The sequence below is a fragment of the Echiichthys vipera genome (genome assembly GCF_963691815.1).
Source record: "Echiichthys vipera genome assembly, chromosome: 4".
Taxonomy (NCBI): domain Eukaryota; kingdom Metazoa; phylum Chordata; class Actinopteri; order Perciformes; family Trachinidae; genus Echiichthys; species Echiichthys vipera.
In genome coordinates this window covers 23,688,324-23,711,207 of record NC_139829.1, presented here as the reverse complement: position 1 = coordinate 23,711,207, position 22,884 = coordinate 23,688,324, and the positions used below count along the sequence as shown (strand labels likewise).

The following is a 22,884-nucleotide window of genomic DNA, read 5'->3' as shown; positions in this document are numbered from 1 at the left end:
CGGCGGGCGGAGCAGAGAAAGTTGTCACGTAAACAGTGGGTGGCCCGTGTATTTTTTCACAATTGCAAATAACTTAATAAATGCTTAGGTAACAGTTCAACCAGCGGAATAAATAACCTCTTATGTATCAGTGAAGGTTCGAAGCCAGTTTTCATTCTAAAGTAGTTTCATAGTAAAGAGGCTCTGACAAGCTCACAGCTATGCTAATGCTACATTGTATTGAGCTAGCCAACACTAGCTGGACAACTCTGTTTACAGTCAGCTGTTAACTTTCCAGGCAAGTATCACCGTTACTCGGTGGACATAATAGTGCAGTAAACATCTGTGGTTAACTGTATGTCAAATACTGCCATAATACAGATGCATTGCAATCATGTTGCAGGTCCATCTACCTAAACTGCTTAAAGCTATTATGACTCGTGATTCTTATGTTTTGTTTCTCTCAGATAATCACAAGATGTCCAATAAAGAAGTGAAAACAGCACTGAAAAGTGCCAGAGAGGCCATAAAAAACAAAGAGTTCAAAGAGGCTCTAAAACACTGCAAGGTAAAGTATCTCAGATTCACATACTACAGATAAACATACAGTCTTGGCTGTTGATATAAGCTTGAATAGAGATGTTGTATAGCTGACTTTGCTTTGTTCTCTCCCATGGTGGTTTTAGGCTGTTTTGAAACTTGAAAAGAACAATTATAATGCATGGGTATTCATCGGCTTGGCAGCCAGTGAACTCGAGCAACCAGATCAGGCACAGACAGCCTATAAAAAGGCTGTGGAGCTGGAGCCTGAGCAGCTGCTGGCATGGCAGGTAAGGAAAGGGGGAAATGTAGTGGTCATGGCTTGCAGGTCCTTCCAGGCACTAATCATCTTAAACCAACTACACTTGACAGGTTTTACACTGAGTGCACTTAATTTACTGATGTGCATCACTTAATTAAACCAAGTCATTTCCACCTGGATCTCACTGTTGTGTTGCTGTGATATTGCATAATTTACTACCCTTCCCCCCTGGGTGCAGTAATTATGAACTGTGTTTTAGGGCTTGGCAAATCTTTATGAGAAGACAGATCAGTGGGATTTTCAAGTTGAGCTACCTAACATCTATCAGAAGCTTGTTGAGCTGTATGCAAGGTAACAAAAAACCTCTTAAGGATGTTTCTCAAAACTGCAAAGGAAGTTATGATGACTTTGCTTGTGCTTTCCTACTGATTTCTTAGGAACAGTTTGTAGTTTTGTCTATATATTTGATTTATGCTGTTATTCAATCCCATCATTTCTTTATTAACAGCTGTGACAAAAATAAATGTTACGAGATGATCAGCAAGCTTTCCGATATTTATCAGTCTGATAAAGAGTATTTAAAGGTATGTAATTTAAAGGCACAAACACTCAATTGAAAAGGAAAACACTGTTGTTGTTTTGTTCAATTCACCCATTTGAATATATTTGTATGGTTGCTCATAGTTGGCAAAGGTTTGGCTGCAACTCATTCAGGTGAAAGAGGACGAGGCTGTGGACAAGAAAGAGTTACTGCAGCTATGCCAACAGATGACTCAACTCCTCTCAGACTGCCTTAATGAGGAAGAGCATGACAGTGAAACTCAACAGCATGTAAGATATTTTCCCGAACTTAGATTAACTTAAACTCAGCAACACGTAGGGCTTCTTTTTTGTGTATAAATGCTTAAGAGTCCTTCACTTCCAATCCACTAGTCCTAAAGGGTTATATCATATTACTGCACATATCTCTATACCATCTGCTGTGTAGTAAGTGCTTTGTGTTGTTTGTGGTTACCAGTTGATCACGGCATTTGAAAAGGCAATGGTTCTTATGGATCCTGTACCAGGTGATGAGCACAAGAAGGTCTCTTCTGACTATGTCAAATGTCTTTCCAAAGTAAGTGCACTGTACCTGTTTGTTGTGTCACCACCACACAATTATAGGGTAATCCAATTGTGTTAAAGTTCACAGAAAATAGGCTACCTCATACTTACCAGCTTGTCATGAATCTTCCCTTACTGTAGCTGCCCCAAGAAGAAGCCAAAATGAAAGCGGCATGTGAGTCCATGCTGTCCCTATACCCCAACCAAAGTTATCCACTCGAAGTCCTTTGCTCTCACTACCTCAAAACAGGTAACATAGTCTTGTCTTGCTCTTTAAATCTAAAATTGCAGAATGCAATGCTTGATTTAAAGATTACATACATATCCTAGCAAAGATAATCATCTGTCAGCTTTTGTCTCACTTTTAATACATACTATGTTTGTATATGCAGGGGTCCAGAGTGAGGATGCAGCCAACTGTTTCTCTCGGCTCCTGGATCTGGCCCCTAACAGTGGATTAGGTCACTTAGGTCTGGGCACCAAAGCACTGCAAGAAGGAAGGTTCAAAGATGCCATTGAGGACCTTGCACAAGGTGAGTTTGTGCATCGATAAAGAATGTTATTAATGTAAAAAGCACTTGTTAGTGAGACGTGCACTTTGTTCCATCTCTGTAATTCAGGATTTCCGTGCTAACGTCACATAATCTTTCTCTTCTGATTTATTAGGTTTGAAGAAAATAAGCTCCAGTACAGGGTGGTGCAGTCTGGCTGAAGCTCAGTTTAAGATGCAGAGATATTCAGACAGTGCTATATCATGCTCCCAAGGTATGTTTAGTCTGCTGCATATCACTATGTTATCCAGATATAATCATTGATCCAGCTAGTGCAAGAGTATAAGTCCAATCAAAATAATCAAGAGTTTAGTAAAACACACCATTTTTGAATGTTATAAGGATGTTTACCACCATCATCTAAAAGGCAGCTAAGGCAGATAGTGAACTTCATTTTGTGTCTGGTTCTATTAGGTCTGACTGTGTGTGTTTCTGGAGACAAAGAGCTGAGGGTCAAACTACTTAAGATGAAGCTAGAGGCTTTAGTCAGGATGGGAGGAGAGAAGGCTGCAGACCAGGCTTTGGAGACATTCCCACAGGTAATGTTATTGCCTAATTCTCTGTATATTTAGCATGTTGTATCTCATCTCATCTCATCTTCAACCGCTTATCCGGGGTCAGGTCGCAGGGGCAGCAGCTTTAGCAGGGGACCCCAAACTTCCCTTTGCTGCACCACCTTTACCAGCTCTAACTGGGGGATCTCAAAGCGTTCCCAGGCCAGTGTGGAGATATAATCTCTCCACCTAATCCTGGGTCTTCCCCGAGGCCTCCTCCCAGCTGGATGGAACACCTCCCTAGGGAGGCGCACAGGGGGATGCGCCCAGGGGGCATCCTTACTAGATGCCCGAACCACCTCAACTGGCTCCTTTAAACGCAAAGGAGCAGCGGCTCTACTCCGAGTTCCTCACGGATGGCTGAACTTCTCACCCTATCTCTAAGGGAGACTCCAGCCACCCTCCTGAGAAAACCCATTTTGGCCGCTTGTACCCACAACCTCGTTCTTTCAATCATGACCCAGCTTTCATGACCATAGGTGAGGGTAGGAACGAAGATTGTCCGGTAGATCAAGAGCTTTGCCTTCCGGCTCTTTTCGTCACAACGGTGCGGTAGAGCGACTGCAACACCTCCCCTGCTGCTCCGATTCTCCAGCCAAACTCACGCTCCATCGTCCCCTCACTCGTGAACATGATCCCAAGGTACTTGAACTCCTTCACTTGGGGTAAGGACTCATTCCCTACCTGGAGTAAGCAATCCACCGGTTTCCTGCTGAGAGCCATGGCCTCAGATTTAGAGGTGATGATCCTCATCCCAGCCGTTTCACACTCGGCTGCTAACCGATCCAGTGAGTGCTGAAGGTCACTGACCGACGATACCATCAGGACCACATCATCTGCACTTTACTAAACCTGTCTCTTTTGATAACTGGGTATTAAGCTGTTATTTGATTTTTTTTCTGGGTTTATTGTGAAATATTTTGCTGTTGTAACATTGGAAATTCATTTGTAATGTCAAAGTAAATATCATGTCTATGTTTCTTGTTTTTCTTTTTCCAGATCCCAGGTGCTGAAAAAGACCCAGTTCTTGTAGCCCTTAGAGGACGTGCATACCTTAACAAAGGACACGTTGATGAAGCACTTAAGGTTGAAAACACTTTACACACTGGACTGTGTCTGTCTATGTCAGATTTAATTTATGATACTATAGGAAACACAGTATTACAATAAATTATATATTAAATGTGTTCATTTGGGAAATTTATGATAACAGCTGAAGATACAATGTTGTCCTCTATTTTAGTAAAAGCAAAAGAAGAAAAGGATCTCTTGTATTAGACCCAAGTTATATTGATGCAGATTAAACTAGTGTGTCTTCTGTAGGTGTCATCAGAGCTGGTGGTCTCTAACCCTAACCTGGCCGAAGGGATGGTACTGAGAGGTCTGGCACAATTGGCTCAGGGCCAGCAGCAGCTGGCACAGGAGAGGTAAAAACAACCTTATTTTGTTTGCAAGTTTTTAATCTCCACTGGCACTCCATTCCCTTAAATCTAGGTGAAATCTGTTTGTTTGGTGCAAAAGAAAGTTTAGTTCCCCTAGGTGAACTTTTCTCTCTTTTTTTTCTCTACTGTTGTTTAGTTTTCTAAAGGCAGCTAGCCAGAGCCCAGGCTGTGGAGAGTATTATTTCTTACTGGGACGACTCTACTGGGACATGGGAGAAGAGACCCGTAAAGATCGGAGCAAAGCTCACACACATTTGCTCAAGGTTAGTACAGTTATTTTTGAAATGTTGTCATTTTTGGCAGGTGAATTTTTTACATGTTCATTTTAAAAAACTAATGTAATATCTCGAATACCAATGGTCCAGTCTGTGAAAGATCAGTGTTAATGGACAGTAATGGATAAACTTGTGATTTGTGATCTAATTTTTATTGCCAGACGTGTAGTGCTCAAAGACATCTAAGATTAAAAAGTTTCATTTGTTTATTTCAGGCTGCAAAATTAGACCCACAACTTGGTTGCGTATTCCGCTACCTTGGACACTACTACCGGGAGGTGGCAAATGATCTTGGCCGGGCACGAGGCTGCTATAAGAAGGCCTTTGAGATGGACAACAATGATGCTGAGTCTGGAGCTGCATCAGTGGATCTCTGTATGGAGCAGGATGACATGGTAAGTGGATTTGTTGGCATCAGACACAACAATCTGAGCTGTCATGTGTGGTGTTGCCACTTTGTTTTAGAGGAAACACCATTACAAAGTGTCAACACAGGTGCTTGTCTTTTGTCTTGACCCTTCCCATGCTTATTTTATCCCTATCCTCCCTTTTTATCCTCCCTCTCTCCTCTCTTCTTGCCTTAATGCCTCAGGACACTGCCTTAGCAATACTTCAGTCAGTTATTGAGAAAGCCACTCCTGGCTCAGCTAAATGGGCCTGGATGAGACGAGGACTGTACTACCTAAAGGTTGGAGAACATCAACAAGCTGTAGCAGAGTAAGACTTTCAAATCTTAGACATTAAATTTTATTAACTCGGGTCTTTATCATTTTCTACATTATCCTAAGTATGTTAAGCGTATGAGCACTGACTGATTTACAGTCTGCAGGCAGCTTTGAGAGCCGATCCCGAGGACTGGGTGTGTTGGGAGTGTTTAGGTGAGGCCTACTTAAACCGCCGAAGCTTCACTGCTGCTCTGAAGGCCTTTGGTAAGGCCCATCAGCTTCAGCCCTCCTCCATCTATAGTGTCTACCAGGCTGCTGCTATCAAACAAACCCTGGGCAAGTTCAAAGAGGCAGTTGCAGAGTACTTGCAGATCACAGCGCAGCAGGACTATGTTCCTGCTCTTAAAGGTAGGCGTTTGTACCTGTGTATCCAAAACCTTCACTTTGCTTTAATGTTATGCCTTTCAATGCATATCTCTGAGTCATATTTCTGAACTTGTGTGTTTAATCAGATTGTTATTATCTCGTGTTCAGGTCTTGGGGAGTGCCGGCTGTCTCTGGCAAAAAGTTTAATGGAAGACTGCAGAGATGGGGGAGCCATTGACCTCCTTCAGCAAGCCATACAGAACCTCTTCAGGTAATGACTAGTTTAATCTGCGCTACATTACATAGTAGTATAACACAGACACTTTGTCCAATTTACTTGATCTATGATTTCACATTTATGTGTTTTTCAGAGCTGTGGAGCTGCGTCCAGACCTGTCCTGTTTGTGGAAGCTGCTGGGAGATGCATGCACAGCAGTCAGCAACGTGTCTCCAATCAGAGCTCAGGTTCTAGTGCCCGCCCCACTCGCTGGTTTAGACCCCAACATCCAGAGCCACACACTCAACCAGGCCCAGACACTCAAAGTCGGTGAGAGGTAAGACCACAAACAGGCATAGATGTTTTCCGAGTTGCAGAGTCGGTGCTATTTTGTCAAATCATGCATTGATAACGGCTACATAGTCTTATTGTTGCCCCAAGGTACCATGTTTGCCCCTGTTGGCCAAGCATAGATACTGAACACTGAACATTTAGCACATGTTATTGTCTGCAGGTGTTATGCCCGTGCTTTAAAGCTGATGTCTGAGGTTCCCAGTCTTTGGTATGACCTAGGACTCAACTATTACTGCCAGTCCAGCCTACCCTGCCCTGCAGAGGGAGACCAGAACTACCAATCTCTGCTCCTAGAGAAGGCCCAGCAGGTAACTCGCAGAACCCTGGAGTTTTGTATTTTTTGCTGCCAGAGGCGGTCTTTGATTGTTTGTTTTTTTAACTTTTCAGTGTTTAAAAAAAGCTATCATGATGGACAGTGAAAGTCATAGCTACTGGAATGCCCTGGGAGTGATTTCCATGAACAAAGGTAATAATATGCTACCTCATTCTTGTGAATAATAGCTGTCTACCCCATCAGGTGAATTTGTTGGTCAGTGTTTACTTAACCCATCAAGTGCAGCTTTGACTGCATCCTTTAACCCGATTAATTTATTCTGTGTATTTTTTTTCCTTTTACTTTGAGTTGATAATAAAACAAATTGTTTTCAAATGATAATGTTATATGTATGTTTGTATATAACCTGTATGTGTTATTTACTCTCATTGCTCTGTTAAATTAACTACATAGGCCTACTGTCATAATACTAGATGGGCAATCATTGGTTAGTGGAAAGCTCTATCTGTTATTGTATCATCTTCACAAAGATTAACATCACGTGGTGTTCCAAATAATGATAATCCATACTGATGAGAAGTGTGGCCTCAACATGTTATGTTTTTTTTATTTTGCTGTAGGAAATACTGAAGTTTATACTCACTGAAATGCTATTCAGTTCAGGTTCATGTAACCTACAGATATTGGATCAAGGTATTATTCATTCTAAAAGCTGTAATCCTTCAGATTTAGCCATGCCTAATGAACAAACACATGTCTAGCTCTTTGAATTAGGTCTAGGACATGACAGGAACAAAAAAGCATGCTCGGATAATGCTGGCTTTTTACCTTTAACTGCTGTCTGGTTGGGCCTGTATAATAAAAGTTTAATTAAATCCATAAGAAATATCAATATTGCCGTAGCATTACCTTCAGTATGAAATAAATGGGGAGACGGAAAATGCATAGCCTAGTTATGTATGTAGATGTGACTTCTTTTCTCTGATGAATGCGACTTTATATTGATTTGTGTCCAAGGAACTGATGAAGTTCTATCTTGTCACTTTCTTTTTGTTCCATCAGGTCTTGAGAACTTGGCTCTGGCTCAGCATTGCTTCATCAAGTCCATACAAGTCGAACCAAATGTATGTACTGAACGGTTCTTCAGGTGATGAATAGTATTCTCAGACAATGCTCTGATGTTCTCATGTGACCTTTTAACTTTTTATTACAGAATGTTGTTGCTTGGACCAACCTTGGTACCCTGTATTTGAAGAAGGAAAATATAGAGGTGTGTGTGTGTGTGTGCGTGCGTGTGTTCAATTTTCTTATGTTTCTTTTGTTTTTAAATAGTTGAATGACTGTTTTCTTTATCAAAATCCGGTCTTATTTTCTTAGCTTGCACACGAGGCCTTCAAGACTGCCCAGTCGCTAGAGCCGCTTTATGTCAACTGCTGGATCGGACAGGTACAAAAACATCTTGAAACAATGTTTAACATTCCCTTTAATCAATCGTGTCGAGGAAATCGAAACTTGACAATATGTCCAAGGATTAAGGCCGCTTTATGCATAAACATATATTTCCTGTACTGTTTATGCATACATGTGAAACACATTTGTAGGCAAAATCTAACTAACATGGAAAAGGGTTATTAGGTAATTACTCATTTGAGGATTTAAAGTGCAGTGGTAGGTAAGAAATACTATATTCCTGGCTTAAATCTACTGTTATTTGATTAGCACATACTTGAAATTTAAAGTACATGGTTTGATTAGACTAAAATTGCATACCAATTTCTGTCCTTGAACTCTTTAGCTGTTTAAATGAGAGCTTGATGATTTTGTCCCTTTGTCCTCCTATTAGGCGCTGATAGCAGAGAGAGTGGGGAGCTATGACACCATGGATCTTTTCAGGCACACTACTGAACTCAGCATGCATGTGCGTGACCTCCCAAAACCCACTTGCTTTTGTAATTGGTAGAAATGCGTACAAAGCATTTCCAACTATTATCCAAATATTTATTGGTGGAAATGCTTACAAAGCATTTACCTTTTTCACATATTCAGCTTCTTTAATATTCTTTTTAAATATTCAGCTCTTTTATATTTTGCAAACATTAAGCTGTTTTTCACTGTGGCTTCAGCATTAAAGAATTTCCACGTAATTCCACTAGTAATTTCTAGTACATGTTATTGGCTGTCTAATAACAGTTTAATCTTTGCATCTACTTTCTCTGTCACTCTGCTTAATGTTCAGCTAAAAGCCTTTTGCTACCACTACTGAGTTTTAGGGGTGATGCCACGATGAAATAATTCCTTGCCTGTTTCTGCCTTTTCTCTACATCTTTCTTCCACTTGTCTTTCCCTGGCAGGTGGAGGGAGTGAAAGGTTATGCCTACTGGGTATGTTCCACACTGCTGGATAAGAGCAACAGAGACTCTGAACTGTACCGCTACAACATAGTTCAGATGAACGCCATCTCTGCTGCTCAGGTGGCACTCACAAAGTACACAGGTACAGCCTCCACTTGGGTGTTGGTGTGCATGCAAGATCCACAGATTCCTTGGTTGCATTTGGGTCGTAGGTTAGAGATGGATGTTTTGTGACATAAAGTTTATTTTTTCTCCCTCCCAGAGAGGATCCAGTCCGACCCTGATGCCTTTATTATGCTTGGCTACCTTAATGAGCATCTGCAGCTGAAGAGGCAGGCCTTACAGGCTTATAAAAGGTGTCTGAATTACACTGATTCTAAGGGTGATGAGGCAGTGTACCAAGAAAAGAGTGAAAGACAAAAGATATTGTACTTCTAAACACAATTTAGTACGTATTTGTATACAAATCACCTTTCTCAATCTTAACTCTTATTTCTCAGAGCTGTTGAAGTGCTTCAGTCCATGTCCTTGACAGAAGAGCTGGCTTTTGCTCTGGGAAGCTATGGCCGTGCTTTATGGTAACAACAAGCCTCATTACCATGTACTTTGACCATCTTTGACAATACTAACAAAATAGCCTGAACTCTATTTACGTCCCACTGTGTCTCTTGCAGCACCTCGGGCCAGCCGGAGGAGGCGGTTCGTGTTTATAATTCCACTCCTCTGCAGGAGCTCAGTGATCTAGCAGGGCTGGCTCTGGCCTACTGCAGGGCAGGACTCGTCCCAGAGAGCATCAACGGTGAGGACTGATGCACTAAAACCAGAGATTGTGTATGTGTTTACATGCCAGACTGACTGTGACTAAATTGTTTTGTGTGTATTGTAGCATACGAACGTGCCTTGGCTGTGGCTTCCAGTGAGAAAGAGAAGGCTTACATCTTGACAGCTCTGGCGCTGCTTCAGCACCGGCAGGGTCACCTGGACTCAGCCAAGACTCTGCTGTTTAAATGGTAAATCCAGTGTGTTGTCCGGACTGTACCGGTGATTTTGTAATAGTAATAATAACAATACTTGTACAGTTATTATATTCAAGCTAAAAGTATTTATCTGTCTGCTTTCTGCCTCTACAGCTCGATGTTGAAAGAGCCAATCTCAGAGTCTCTGCTGTGTTTATGTGCCCTGGGATTGGTCCACAGTGATGCTACACTAGCTGCTGCTGCCCTGACTGAGCTGCTAAAGCAAGGTTCACCCTCCGGGAACGTTATAGAACAGCGGTGTCTACTCACATGCGCCTTGCTTGCCCTGCAGGGCAACTACAGCGCGGTGCAAAGAGAGGCTTCCAAAGCTGTACACAGGTAAACTGCTTGTTTAGAGTAACCTAGTGATGTGCTGTACTATACCATAACCTAAATAATCATACATCCGTGTGATCAAATGTCAGTGTGTTTGATAATTACTCGTGTTATTAAACCTTTATTTAACCAGGTAAGTCCCATTGAGATTACAAAATATACTTTAAAAGGAAGCCCTGGTCAATGAAGCAGTATTGCATGTACAACATTGATTTACAATCATTAGTTTTGGGTCAGTATTGGATAGAAATGTCTCTAGTTCTGTAAAAACGTTTGCAGATTTGTACAGGAATATTAAAGTAAATCCGTAATTGAACAATTGACAGACTTGCAGTGTATTCTATGAGTGGAGTGATCAGAGCAAAGTCCAATACATGTGCTTGGTGAGATTCTTTTCTGTCTCCCTGGAGACTTTTGAACGTTAAGCATTATGTAGATACGTTATTTGTTCTCATGCAGTCCCTGTTCATTTGAATCTACAAACCTACTGATGAACACCTGCCGTGGTTTCTCAGACAGTCTTGCAACATTTCATACATATCATCAATAGGAAAAGCCTATAAGGTACAAATTCTACATTTTTTTTGTCTTATTTACAGCAATCCTGGAAACCCATCTCTGTGGGCCCTGCTGTCCAGGCTGGTACCACAATACTACCCCAGGAAGGCAAATGTAAGGCTGTCATTACACACATCCTAAGCACAAAACCAGGATATTAAACTAGCACACATTCAACAGAGCAACCTCATTGTCTTTTGGTGTAGTTAGAGTGGAAGAGTTCATTGTTTTGTCTTCTGTGTATCCCAGGGCGGGGCGATGGCTGGTCATGTTGCCTGTCTCTCTAGTATGACCCAAGGAAAGGTAAGAGTGACTATATATTTAGGTTTAAACGGCTTTGTGTATAATTATCTGTTGGATTCGTTTGAATCGTTACTCTATAGTGTTTAATCTTTTGCAAACTATAGTTATGTCAGCATCTGAAATAAATGTTTTAGGGTATAGTACTGTCAGTAATGACATTGGTGTCTTTCCCACAGTTTTTATATATGAAATTGAGCTGAACTAACTTGTGTCCTGCAGAGGGCGCTGTTATACAGTGGCGTGAACCAGCTGGCTGCTGGGAGACACTCTGGAGAGGACAGTCACAGGAATGCACTGAAGACTATGCAGAGAGCTGTGCTGCTCTGTCCTGGTATAAATACAGACACAGACACACACAAAAAAGCCTTAAACTATGTCACAAAAACACATATGTCATTTAATTGTAAACTGAAAAAAATAACTGTCTTGGAAAACAAATCAGTCTTAAAGAGGTTAGGAACGTCAGTATTAGGTAATACAACTGTGTAAATTGATGTAATTAGATGAATTCTAGTGAATATTGGATATGGTACACCCCTGTGAGAACCTTCTCTAGACAATGGTGCCTAAAATATATACAGTAAATTCAAGTTTTGCAGCTTGGTGGCACAGAGAAGCTTGTCTATGGTTGTCCTTATTGGATAAATGTAACACTACCTTACACCTTCCATTAAATGAATACTGTGAAATGTCTTTGAGATCTGAGTCTCCATTCTTCTCTCTACTATCAGATGATCCAGCAACATGGGCAGGATTAATGGCTGCCTGTCACGCAGAGAACACTTCCTGTTATCTTTCGGGTTCTGCTCCTTGCAGACAAGGAATGGAGCAGACCCTCATGTCAGTTGTTTCTGAGAAAGGTGTGTGCATTGGCCTGTCTGTGTTTTAAGTTGTCTAGTATTTTGTGTGTGTCTGAGTGAGTAAAAGACACCTTTCTGTATCCCAGTGCATAATGTGGAGGAGATAGAGCGCCCTCTAGCCCAGACTCTAGAAGGTTGGGTACTACAACAAGCAGTGACGGGTCTCATGCTGGGGGGACAGCTGGAGCAGGCAGAAGCTCTCTGCTCACAGGTGGGATATAAACCAACTCTCACAGAATCTCAATGTAATCTGATTTGCTTAATTGTAGAAAGAGTTAGACTTGTTTTAGACAGAAATGCACACAGAAGTGTAGTAATTCAAGTTACATGCAGGGCCTTTTTTCCGTACTGTGTTCCTCATACTCTGCCTGCTTTATTCTAGGTGCTGAATGTTTCTCCAGAACACCCTGCAGTGATGCTGTCACTGAGACAGGTGCAGTGTCAGCGTCTCCTTGTGGCCAAGGCTGGCACTGTTCTCCCAGACTCTGTGCTGGAGCAACTAAACAATACAGTGATGATGAACCCAACCAACCTCGGGGCGTGGCTCGTAAGTTGGTACTCAACCATACCGGTCTTTTAATTTCAAGCAGCAGTTGTTTAATGGAACAACAGGGCTATAACACATTGTTCGCACAGACATATTCTACTGAACTCCATTATATAACGAGGCTTGAAAATATTGACGTCTCAGTTCAGGGTGGTCACTTGATAAGTGTTGTGGTCTTTGAAATGATAAGATGGTTTTTTTTTCTCCTCACCACGAACATACATTTTTTCACCGAGACCCTGGCCTAATGAGGACCATTTCTGTTCCTTGTTTGAGACCTCACATTGCTGCACTTAATATCAAATGGATGCTACCAGCAGGGGGGAAGCAGCAAGAGCACCAGGCTCTCTCTTTAAAGCCCTGAACATATTGGCAGATAGTAGCTGTGGTTCTGTCCAGAAATGTTACAAGTATAAATGATGAAATTTGAACAAGTTAAGATGTCTTGTAATACCACAATGTCACAGTCCGTCCTGTACAAACATTTACAAATGATATGGTCCTTTCTGAATCAACATGCAGTTAACACTTTTATGTAATGAGAGTAAATTCATTGTTCATGTTGTTAGTCCTTATATCTGTGGATATTAATCATTTATTTAGCTTCAGAGTTTATTGTTGCTGCAAGTACTAAAGTAAAGGCTTGGCTAGGTTTGGCTTGATTCGTGTTTTTACAAGAATATTGCATTAAGAAGTCATTGTATCATATTACTAGTTGAACTTGCTACCATTTTTGTACCTGTAGTTTTATATTTGCTTCAACTTTAGCCAAGAGACAGAGGATTATCAGATGTGAACTCTAGTGTGATTTAAGTAACGTAGAATCATTTTTACCTCTTGTTTATATTTTGTCCCTTTAATCTTTCTTTCGATTTTTATTTCACGTGCCTATAACAATCTCTTCTGTGCCCCTATTCCTTCACCTCTCATATTCACGTTCTCACCTCCACTTTTACTCATTTTGGATTTCCAATCACTCCTTCTCTCAGTGGCTGGCTGAGGTGTATCGTAGCCAGGGCCTGCTGGTTCAGGCAGTCATGGCTTACAGGCAAAGTCTGCAGCTAGCCTCACAGCTCGGCCTGCACAACAGCCAAGTAGCCAGCCTGCTCCGACTAGCCCTGCTTGCACTAGGACCCTGTATGGTGAGTTCTTGCGTACAATGTAACATGGATCTCGATCCAAAATAATTATTTTTAGGGTGATAAAGTACAGCTCTTACTAGCACAACTACGGTATCTATTTTCCCTTCAGAATTGTGCCCATTAATAAGAACATATGAAACATTACAAATGTAATGGGATTGCAAAATAATAAGATAATATAATAATAATAATAATAATAATAATAATAACAATTTGAACAATTTGTTTAGAAGTTTATTGACCAGGGACAAATTCATTGTACCTTGTGCCATATAAAATAGATGCCATGCATAGAGGTTTCTAGTCAAGACTAATTTGCAACCCCCTGTCCCTGGTTACTAAAAGTAACTAAAAAAAATACACACTTTAGAATACAGAACGCATGGACACGGCATGTGCGTGCATGTGGACAATTTAAGAGCTTTTGTAGCATTCATCAATACTCATGTACTGCTTGTTCATAAGAAGATCAGAAGACACTAAGCACACAAGCCAAATTGCATTTTGTGCTGTGAAATATTATGTTAATGATGAAAAAGCAATTTACTTCATGAAAACAAAGTAGAAAATGTTTTACAATTATTTATATATTCATTTAATAATTTTAATGTTCACACTTATTTAAGATCATTAGGTCTAGCCTAAACTAAAACAAAATTAGACCAATATGCCCACCCACACACACACACACACACACACACTGTCTGCAGTATTACCTTTCAACATAAATCAAACTTTTAATTTCATCATAAATGTGATTCAACATACTTGTTACTTGGCAATAAACACGTTTCTGATTCTGATTCATCAAAATATTCAGGTGGGTTATGTTCCTCTTGTTTCTTTGTGCAAGAACAAATATTGGAAAAAGAAAAAAAGAAAACATTCATTCAAACAATAAAGGTATTTTAAGTTAAGTAGATGGATAAAACTCGATTTTGTGTTTGGTCTTATTGCTAGTTCTATTCTTAGCCTTGTGTGATCTGACCTCCCAGGCGGGTGCACCAAGAAACGACTGGACGGACATGATACTAGAAGCCACCTCTGAAGTCTTGAAGCTGGGTTCATCCCCCATGGCCCTCCTGTTCCAGGCCCTGCTCCAGTATGTGACCAAGATGGCTGCCAGGTCAGTGCATCTCACTGTGTTCAGTTTCCAGTATAATGCAGAGCATAAATTAAATTAATCACAAGATTCCCAATCCTTCAGATGTGTGCTTCCAGCTGTCTTATCAAGGTGTAAGTACTTTTGTAACTGAAGAGCAATTTACAAGTTCTCCTGCCCTGACATAATAGCCTTCTGTCACTACCTCATAGGCCTGCCAGGACGCTTAATTAGAGGAAGGCTAGATTCATCAGCGAGCTGATTAGAACGATTAGTCCCTTTAGAGATGCTGCAGGAACTCCCCTGTGCCAAGCATAATCCCAATATTAAAGGTCATTTCATGCCAGAGACAAGTTTCATTTTATCATATCAAAAAAAAAACACAGGGTTTCAATCTAGAGTAGCAGAAGTACATTTGTCCTAGCTAACAATAAAACCTGATCAGCGTACCATGTTATACCTTTGCCCATATCTGTGTGTCTTCTGCAGGGAGACAAGGCGTTTGTTGGAGAGGCTGGCATACTCTCAAGACTTCCCAGTGACAGTGGTGCAGGTGGCCAGCTGGTACCTCCTCAGACACTTGCATGCCAAAAACGACCAGGAGCTAATGAATGTGAGCAAACAGCTGTGTCATACCTACAGTGGCACCAGATCGAATCATTTCTTCGTACAAATAATACAAATTAACTTGAATTGCCTTTTTCCAATCACCACTTCTATGGAAACAGTGTGTGTAACTGAAACCAGTCTTACTGTTCTAACATCGTATATATCAGTTGTTTGCTCTCAAGATACCGTGGATGGTGAACATATTTTCTCATCTTTTCGCAGGTCCTTTTGCATCGTGCAAAAATGAATGGAAATCAAAGACTGCTGGAGTTTCATTCACTGCTTGCCTCTGCTTCATCCTGAATTTTGCAAGTCCACGAATGCATCACTTTGAAATCATGCAGCTTAGCAGGTTTATCCACGGTTGAAGTCATCACGTTCAGCTTGTTAGGAAATCATATCACACTGGACGTTTTGGGTCTGATATCGTAATATTTATTTGCATTACTTCATTCTTAGTTTTTTACATTATACACTGTTCAGGAAATCAAATCAATTCAGCAAATCAAAATCATGAGCTTTATCACATATTGTGCAAATAAAGTAGACTTGGCAGAAAGTAACCAATGTCCAGATTCAGGCTGAAATAAAGGCATCTTGCTCAGTACAAAAAGATTGTTTCATCTTGATTGCAACCTAACGCATGCTGATCTGTATAAAATAGGTCATTATACAATACAATGCCTCATTTCTATAAACGCCGCTTCAATTTATAAAAAAGGACTTTGCAGATAACATACAGAGATCTGCAAGATGTGGAGCAGTAACTCAAGTAACATGCTGCACCAATTACAGTTATTCATTTGTAGAAAGGAAGAGAGAGTAACACAGAGAAAGGAAAGATAGAAACTTGGATTCAAAAGTATGATTACACCCTGAGCTGTGAATTTTACTCGTTGGTTTAGATTTCCTCCACTCCTTCTTCACCACATTAGAAGGACATACGGACGCGGGTCTTCATTCCATCTGTTTCACTACAGCACCATTTCGCAGGCCGTTACATCCTCTCAGACGCCGGCTGGGCAGTCATGCCTAGTCATGAGAGCGCAGATGTTTTGCCCACAGCCCCAACACGGTTGCTTGATGTGTGGAGAACCCTGCTGGATCTTTCCCTTACACAGTAAGCACATAGCACCACCCTGTCCTCCGCATGGATTCATTAGACTCTGAGTTACAAGCTGCTGAAGCTCTGTCAGTACAGCACCAGGCGCCTTTGCAATCCCTGTGACCTTCACATTTTTGGGGTCAAAAACGCAATCCTCCTCTAGGCCGCTGGGCACTGCTTTCATGCCACAGTTGGGGGGTACCCAAGCAGTGTCGTAGCCCTGTGAGCTCCAGGTGTACTGCATAGGATGGTTGTCCTTGTCAATACACTTGACACGGCCCACACGCACACGTAACTCAAGCACCACACGGTCTGTTGAGCTACTGTTCAATGGATAACGTTCCGCCTTTTTCTTATCACGACTGACGTAGACGCCCTTTCCCAGCATGCCACCCGATGACTGCTTAAAGCCAGTGGCAAGGATAAGCCGTGCATTGGCAACGGTGGTGCCATGGTACATTCTGAAGACACCTCGGTTTTGGGGCTCTTGAGAAGGCCCCAGCTCCAAACGAGGAGAGTCGTCATCATAGGTCACCTCCCAGCCAAAGAAAGGCAGAGACATCTTGTTTTAAGAAGAGGTGCTGCTCAAGGCCAACAGTTCTGTAAAAATAAATGCAAAAATTGCACCATCATACAACAGATAAACGAGACATCTTTTATGACCTTGTTTTCATTTTTTTTTTGTATGTAGATTGTTAATCTTTAGAGGGCATGGTGTCATGCGGTGAACAGTAGCCCCAATTCTGAATTTCAGCTATATTTTGATAGCAGCTGTTACCAAACTTGCCACCATTATTAGACATAGGGTCACAACGTTTGATAGCTGTGATAGCAGACACTGTAGCTAGTGTCATCTGTCAAATGATCTATTGCAAGTGGTTTGGACATTTAAATGGATCCCACTCCTATCTATTAATGACATTTTAGAAATCCTTAATGCCATTTCTCCTAGTAAAAATTGAATTCTTCGTTGTCAGAATGATACTATAAGACATCAACCAATGACATTCTTACTAGTGAAACTGTAGAACAGACTAGCGGAGGAGCTCAGACAATGTCCAACCATGAGCAAATTCAAACAACAGTACAAACAGATGGTGTTTACCAGGTACAGGGAAGAAGAGGGGTATGACGAACACTAGGGTTCTCACACTTTGCCATACTTGTCATTTATTTATTGTGTTGTTTGTTGGTTATTGTTTGTTTTGTTGAGCGTATTAAAAAAACAAAAAACATAACAAAAAAACAGGATACACAGGAAGTAAGAAAACCTACAGTACAAGATACTAAGTGGAGAGGGGGTAGGAATTAATAAGCTAATGCTTCTTCCTACTCCTTTTCAAACATACAAAGGGTTTTAATGACTAGTGCTTCAAGTGTAATATATTTTTCACATGTTTGAAATAAAGCATTCATTCACTCACTAGTACAACTTATGTCACTTTTGCTATTCATGCTTATTGGGCTTTCAATTCTAGATATCCGCAGTCACAGTTTAGCATATCTAGAATGAACATTTGCTGTTGTACATATCCTCAAAGGCCCTTTTTCAAGTCAAAATATTTTGGATAGTCATAATTGCATTATGGATATCTGGAATGGTTCTTTATTTGAGATATCAGAAATTAAACTTATGACTAGTAACAATTGGATTATTGATATCTGAAATGGGAGATTTCCCTTGTAGGCATTACATCACAGATATCCATATCATCCATTCCCTCTCTCTACTGTTTTTTTGTTGTTTTGTTTTGTATATATTATTATTGTTATAGTATATTTTGCATATTTTGTTGTATATATTATTGTTTATAGCACACTGTGCACTGTATATATACACTATGTATATATTGGATTCTATTTTAGTTATGTACAGAGTTTTTATTTGCTGACCCACTACTGCTGTTACAAAATAATTTCCCAGTCTGTGATCATTAAAGTAATTCTATTCTTTTCTATATTCAGGTTCATTCTAGATGTCTAAAATGTAATTGTGGACATCTAGAATTGAACTCCCAATACACATGCATGGCAGAAGTGACGTCATTTGTACCAGGAAGAACGTCATTGTGGATATCTGAAATTCTATTTTTGACTAGGAAGAACTGAATTAAAGATATCTGCAGTACACATCCAGTCTAGCAACTAAATGTTTAAACCGCCCGCCATACGAGCCTACCTAACGCCATCGTCTTTACGTCATACAAAGTAACGACAACTCTTGAAGTTACGTAGGCTAATTGTTAGCCCTTGTGGCGAAAGGAAAGGCCCAGCAACTATTATATACTATTCTACCTTATACAGCCATGATTAAAACCAAAAGACAAACTATCGGATGAATGAACGAATATCAGATGAGCAGAAAAACTACCTAACGTTTGTTTGCGTTAGAATGTACGTTAACGTTAACCTTACTTTTGAAGGCGAGTTAGACGACGGACTCAAATGATAGTCACTGTTTTTAACATTACTGGTCATGTGCTCTAGATCTAATCAGCTATTAATGTCGACTGGTTTTAACCGGAAACGTGAATAAGTTAACAGACCTTACCGTCAGTGAGGAGTCGGCTTTGCTCTCTGGTCGCAATTACTTTTACTTTCTGTTCAGTAGTTTTGAATAATGTGTGTAATCTACGTGAACTTTCGTCAATCGTGGCCGGTTAGCTCAGTTGGTTAGAGCGTGGTGCTAATAACGCCAAGGTCGCGGGTTCGATCCCCGTACTGGCCACAGAAGTTTTTTTTTTGCTGCAGTTGCTCCTCCCTCTAGAAAGGGTGTCAGCATGTCAAGCATTACATTTGTAAATCCAATTGCTCTGTCTTAAGAAATCAAACTGCACACGTTTGTATCTTTTAAGGTGGAAAGCTACTTTATGTATCAGCCAGATTTGATATTCCAGCCTTTCCTCATATATTCAGTCAGTCAGACATGGATAGGAAATAGGGGGAGGGGAAGCCCACTTGTTACTTTGTAGCTACTGGCTGTTTATTTTTGTTGCATGTCCGCCGGGGACGCCATCTGGAACTTTGTAACAGCAAAATTATGAAATCATCGAGCTGATTTCATCTGAAGGCATCACAACTGAGCGTGTCTCCTCAAGAAATAGGAGTCATATCAAACATACATAACAATGACATTTATTAGTTATTAGTTCTGTTACAATGATACTGAGCCCAGTACAGTAATTTTTTTTAATTTCAATCCCAAACTGTCAGACAGGAAAAAAGTCACTGCATGCACATCATGCATGTGAGGTATACTGTATACTAAACTACTGTATAAACTCAAACTAAATTATGATTGCACCCCCGCATTTCACCATTTATGCCTGTATTCTCCTTATCCATATACCCCTGTCAGGGTTTGGCGGGACAGTGATGCTTGGACATGAGTATGCAGATGTTTTTCCCACACTCCCAGCACTGTTGCTTGGTGTGTGGAGAACCCTGCTGGGTCTTTCTCTTACACAGTGAACAAACAGTTGTTGCAGCAGCAGCATCACCTCCTCCGGAGCCTTTGGATCTGAGAAGCTGTTGAAGTTCTTTCTGTATGGTGGTGTTTGGTGCCTTTGCAATGCCTACCACCTTCACTCTTTTGGGGTCAAACACACAGTCCTCCTCTAGGCCGCTGCGCACAGCTTTGAGGCCGATGTTGGGGGGCACCCAGGCAGTGTCGTAGCCATTTGCGTGCCAGGTGTACTGCATGGGATGATTGTCTTGGTCAATACGCTTGACACGACCAACACGCACATTTAACTTGAAGACCACACGGTCTGTAATGTTACTGTTCAATGGATAATGAGATGCCTTCTTGATATCACGACTGACATACACACCCCTTCCCAGCATGCCACCGGATGACTGTTTAAAACCATTGGTAACGATGACTCGTGCACTGGCGACGCTGGTCCCATGGTACATAGTGTACACACCCCGGTTTTGGGGTTTCTGGGATGGCTCCAGATCCACGCCTGGATAAGAAGCACCGTCGTCAACCACCTCCCAACCAGAGAACTGCACTGACATCCTGATGTAGGTTTGAGGCTGATGGAGGGTGTTGTTCAAGTCTGCAGAGATGAATACATTGAATTAGCATCATGTTGTGGCAGATTTAAAGAGGCCCTATTATGCTTTTGTTTGGTTTTCCCTGACCTTTAGTATGTTATATAATTTGTTTGTGCATGTAAAAGGTAAAAACGATATTGCACGGCAAACAGAGTTTTCTCCATGGTCGTGTCTCCCTCAGACACTACATCTCATTATCTGCCTGAAACGCTTTGATAGCATTTCCGTGTTTACTTCCGTGAATATAGTGTCTCATCAACAGACCGGGGCGGACTTGCGCAGACTAGCGGTTAGCCACCAGGACATGTCAGTTACCTGCTCCGTTGCCGGCTGCAAAAACCAACAGAATAGCCGTCATATACTCCCATCATCAGAGGAGCTGGAAACCCAGTGGATTAACTTTATTTGTAAGGATTTTGTTATTTGGACTTTTGTCTGAAATGTCCTCACAATGACTGTAAACTGCCCAACAAGGGTTCAGTAACTTTATGTTACACAGTCACTTCAAAACCAAAGCTCAGGATGGATCTGTAACTGCTACCAGCTGTCTGGGACCAAACTGTAAACTTTGAAGCTGTAAATTCGGCCACTTTTATGCTTTTTTGGTGTCTAATTTGGAGGTTAACCTGTTAAAGCTGAAATTAGCATGTTACGCGGCTAGCTCCCATATAAAAACTGATGGAGCCTTCACGTCCTATGGAAAATTGGTAAATACCAAAATCCGACGTGAAAATTGCACATGATTACCCCCTCATGATAATTTCCACTGGGAAACTGGAAGAATATTTTGATACACAAGTTGCAGAAATGAGATAACCTTTGACCTTTTCAACATGGCGGAGTGCAAAGCGCAAAGCAAAAGTCTACTTTATTACAGCACTGTTTTTGAGCTGGCAGGTAAGATCATGTGCTTCAGAAAAGGCCAAGCTTATGTAGCTAAAACAGAGATATTAGCTATCTCTTTTGTCTTCTTCTATAGCACATGAAAGCAGCATGATTCTGTATATGGTAAGGCCATAACATATCCGACGGCTTCCTAAATAATTGACTAATCACAGCATAGTCGACCGGCAACCAGTAAGAGCACACTGAGCTTCTCATCTCTGCTGCAGTAATGGGCAAAATGAGAAATATAATGTGTTTTTTGAAGATCAAAGCATGTTGCAGCAACCTATTGTAGCTGACCAGAAAAATACAAACATGACCCTGAAAACTAGCATAATAGGGCCTCTTTAAGAGCAGTCAGGGTGTAACTTTAACTTAGCAGAAGCAAGTGAAAGCCATGTTGCATTTTCTGTCTATATACAATTGATTTATTTCATAACTTGTCTTAATTACTCTTATTTAAAGCACAACAGCCTTGTTGTTGAGAGCTGCTGTGCAAATGATCTTTCCTTGCCTTGTGTCTTTTGATGCTTCCTCATACTTATGTATTGAGTGACATTCTCCCTTTTATGACTCCACACATGACAACAAATGTTGCTGCTGACTTGTATCTTGATGGCCTGGCTCGTTTCATTACACACTAATTCGGTTAGTGTTACTTTATAATCAGATTCATTCAGCTTTACTTTATCCCCTCAGTTTGTGAAGCACTGGTCTACAGTGCACAATAACTTATACAACCATATGCGGTCCGTGTGTCAGAAAAGTACACCAATTAAATTAAAGTTTTTTTAGCCCACAGTAAGACTACATACATATTGTGTTATGACTCATTAATTACTCGTTAATTTGTTGACTTACAAGTACAAACATTTAAAGGTGAAAACAAATAAACCCTACCGTCAGTGACGAGTCGCTTTTTGACAGATCAATAACTTTTGCTTTCGGTTCAGTAGGTTTCATAGTTCATTATGACGTCACGTGACCCTACGTACAGGGCCGGTTAGCTCAGTTGGTTAGAGCGTGGTGCTAATAACGCCAAGGTCGCGGGTTCGATCCCCGTACTGGCCACTCGATCCTTTTCACATTTCGTCTAACAAGTGACAATTCCAAATTAAGATGGACCAGTCCCAGCCTGCTCAGATGCGTACATGAACTGATGAAGCCTCTTGGATGAGAGGTGAAACGTCTTCCTAGACAAACAACCAGTCCAGTTGTTTTTGACTGAAATTGCTTTGAGGATAACGATGACCTGGACGAATGAGAACATTCACAGGCAAATTAAAATGAGTATCCTCCATTGAACAGGATATCTATCCATGGCTCTTCGCATTACGTTAATGTGGGAGTCTTTCCAGCAGTTAGCCTACAGAACAACGGCACACTGCACATTTTTACAGTACTATTGATCTGTATGTATTACTT

General features: G+C 41.0%; 3 protein-coding genes across 4 annotated transcripts; 1 reads left to right on the top strand and 2 right to left on the bottom strand.

The window, feature by feature from the left end:
• The first annotated feature begins 4 nt into the window (after positions 1–4).
• Positions 5–15,771, top strand: skic3 (SKI3 subunit of superkiller complex). 2 transcript variants are annotated; one of them, XM_083913129.1, is made up of 41 exons: positions 5–35; positions 447–547; positions 666–809; positions 1,041–1,132; positions 1,290–1,365; positions 1,466–1,612; positions 1,800–1,898; positions 2,027–2,135; positions 2,278–2,418; positions 2,552–2,650; positions 2,851–2,975; positions 3,990–4,076; positions 4,314–4,417; positions 4,569–4,695; positions 4,923–5,102; positions 5,300–5,424; positions 5,530–5,780; positions 5,907–6,009; positions 6,110–6,292; positions 6,470–6,617; positions 6,697–6,775; positions 7,646–7,707; positions 7,797–7,853; positions 7,961–8,029; positions 8,427–8,501; positions 8,935–9,076; positions 9,197–9,290; positions 9,435–9,512; positions 9,609–9,733; positions 9,821–9,944; positions 10,065–10,289; positions 10,886–10,958; positions 11,094–11,147; positions 11,367–11,478; positions 11,879–12,007; positions 12,094–12,218; positions 12,390–12,554; positions 13,544–13,696; positions 14,692–14,822; positions 15,288–15,411; positions 15,630–15,771. In XM_083913129.1, exons 2-41 carry the CDS (start codon positions 458–460, stop codon positions 15,708–15,710), a joined length of 4,707 nt encoding a protein of 1,568 aa, XP_083769255.1. In that variant the 5' UTR covers positions 5–35; positions 447–457; the 3' UTR covers positions 15,711–15,771. The 2 variants fall into 2 exon arrangements, with proteins under 2 accessions (XP_083769255.1, XP_083769254.1); XM_083913128.1 differs by having other exon boundaries at positions 22–136.
• Positions 15,772–15,819: 48 nt separating this feature from the next.
• LOC310946621 (uncharacterized protein) lies at positions 15,820–19,172 on the bottom strand. Its single transcript, XM_083913130.1, has 2 exons — positions 19,064–19,172; positions 15,820–17,112 (listed from the first exon to the last, which is right to left on the bottom strand). Exon 2 carries the CDS (start codon positions 17,072–17,074, stop codon positions 16,415–16,417), a length of 660 nt encoding a protein of 219 aa, XP_083769256.1. The 5' UTR covers positions 17,075–17,112; positions 19,064–19,172; the 3' UTR covers positions 15,820–16,414.
• Positions 19,173–19,644: 472 nt separating this feature from the next.
• LOC310945781 (uncharacterized protein) lies at positions 19,645–22,376 on the bottom strand. The gene is made up of 2 exons (XM_083911989.1): positions 22,360–22,376; positions 19,645–20,576 (listed from the first exon to the last, which is right to left on the bottom strand). The coding sequence occupies exon 2, from the start codon at positions 20,533–20,535 to the stop codon at positions 19,867–19,869; it is 669 nt and encodes a 222-aa protein (XP_083768115.1). The 5' UTR covers positions 20,536–20,576; positions 22,360–22,376; the 3' UTR covers positions 19,645–19,866.
• Positions 22,377–22,884: the final 508 nt, after the last annotated feature.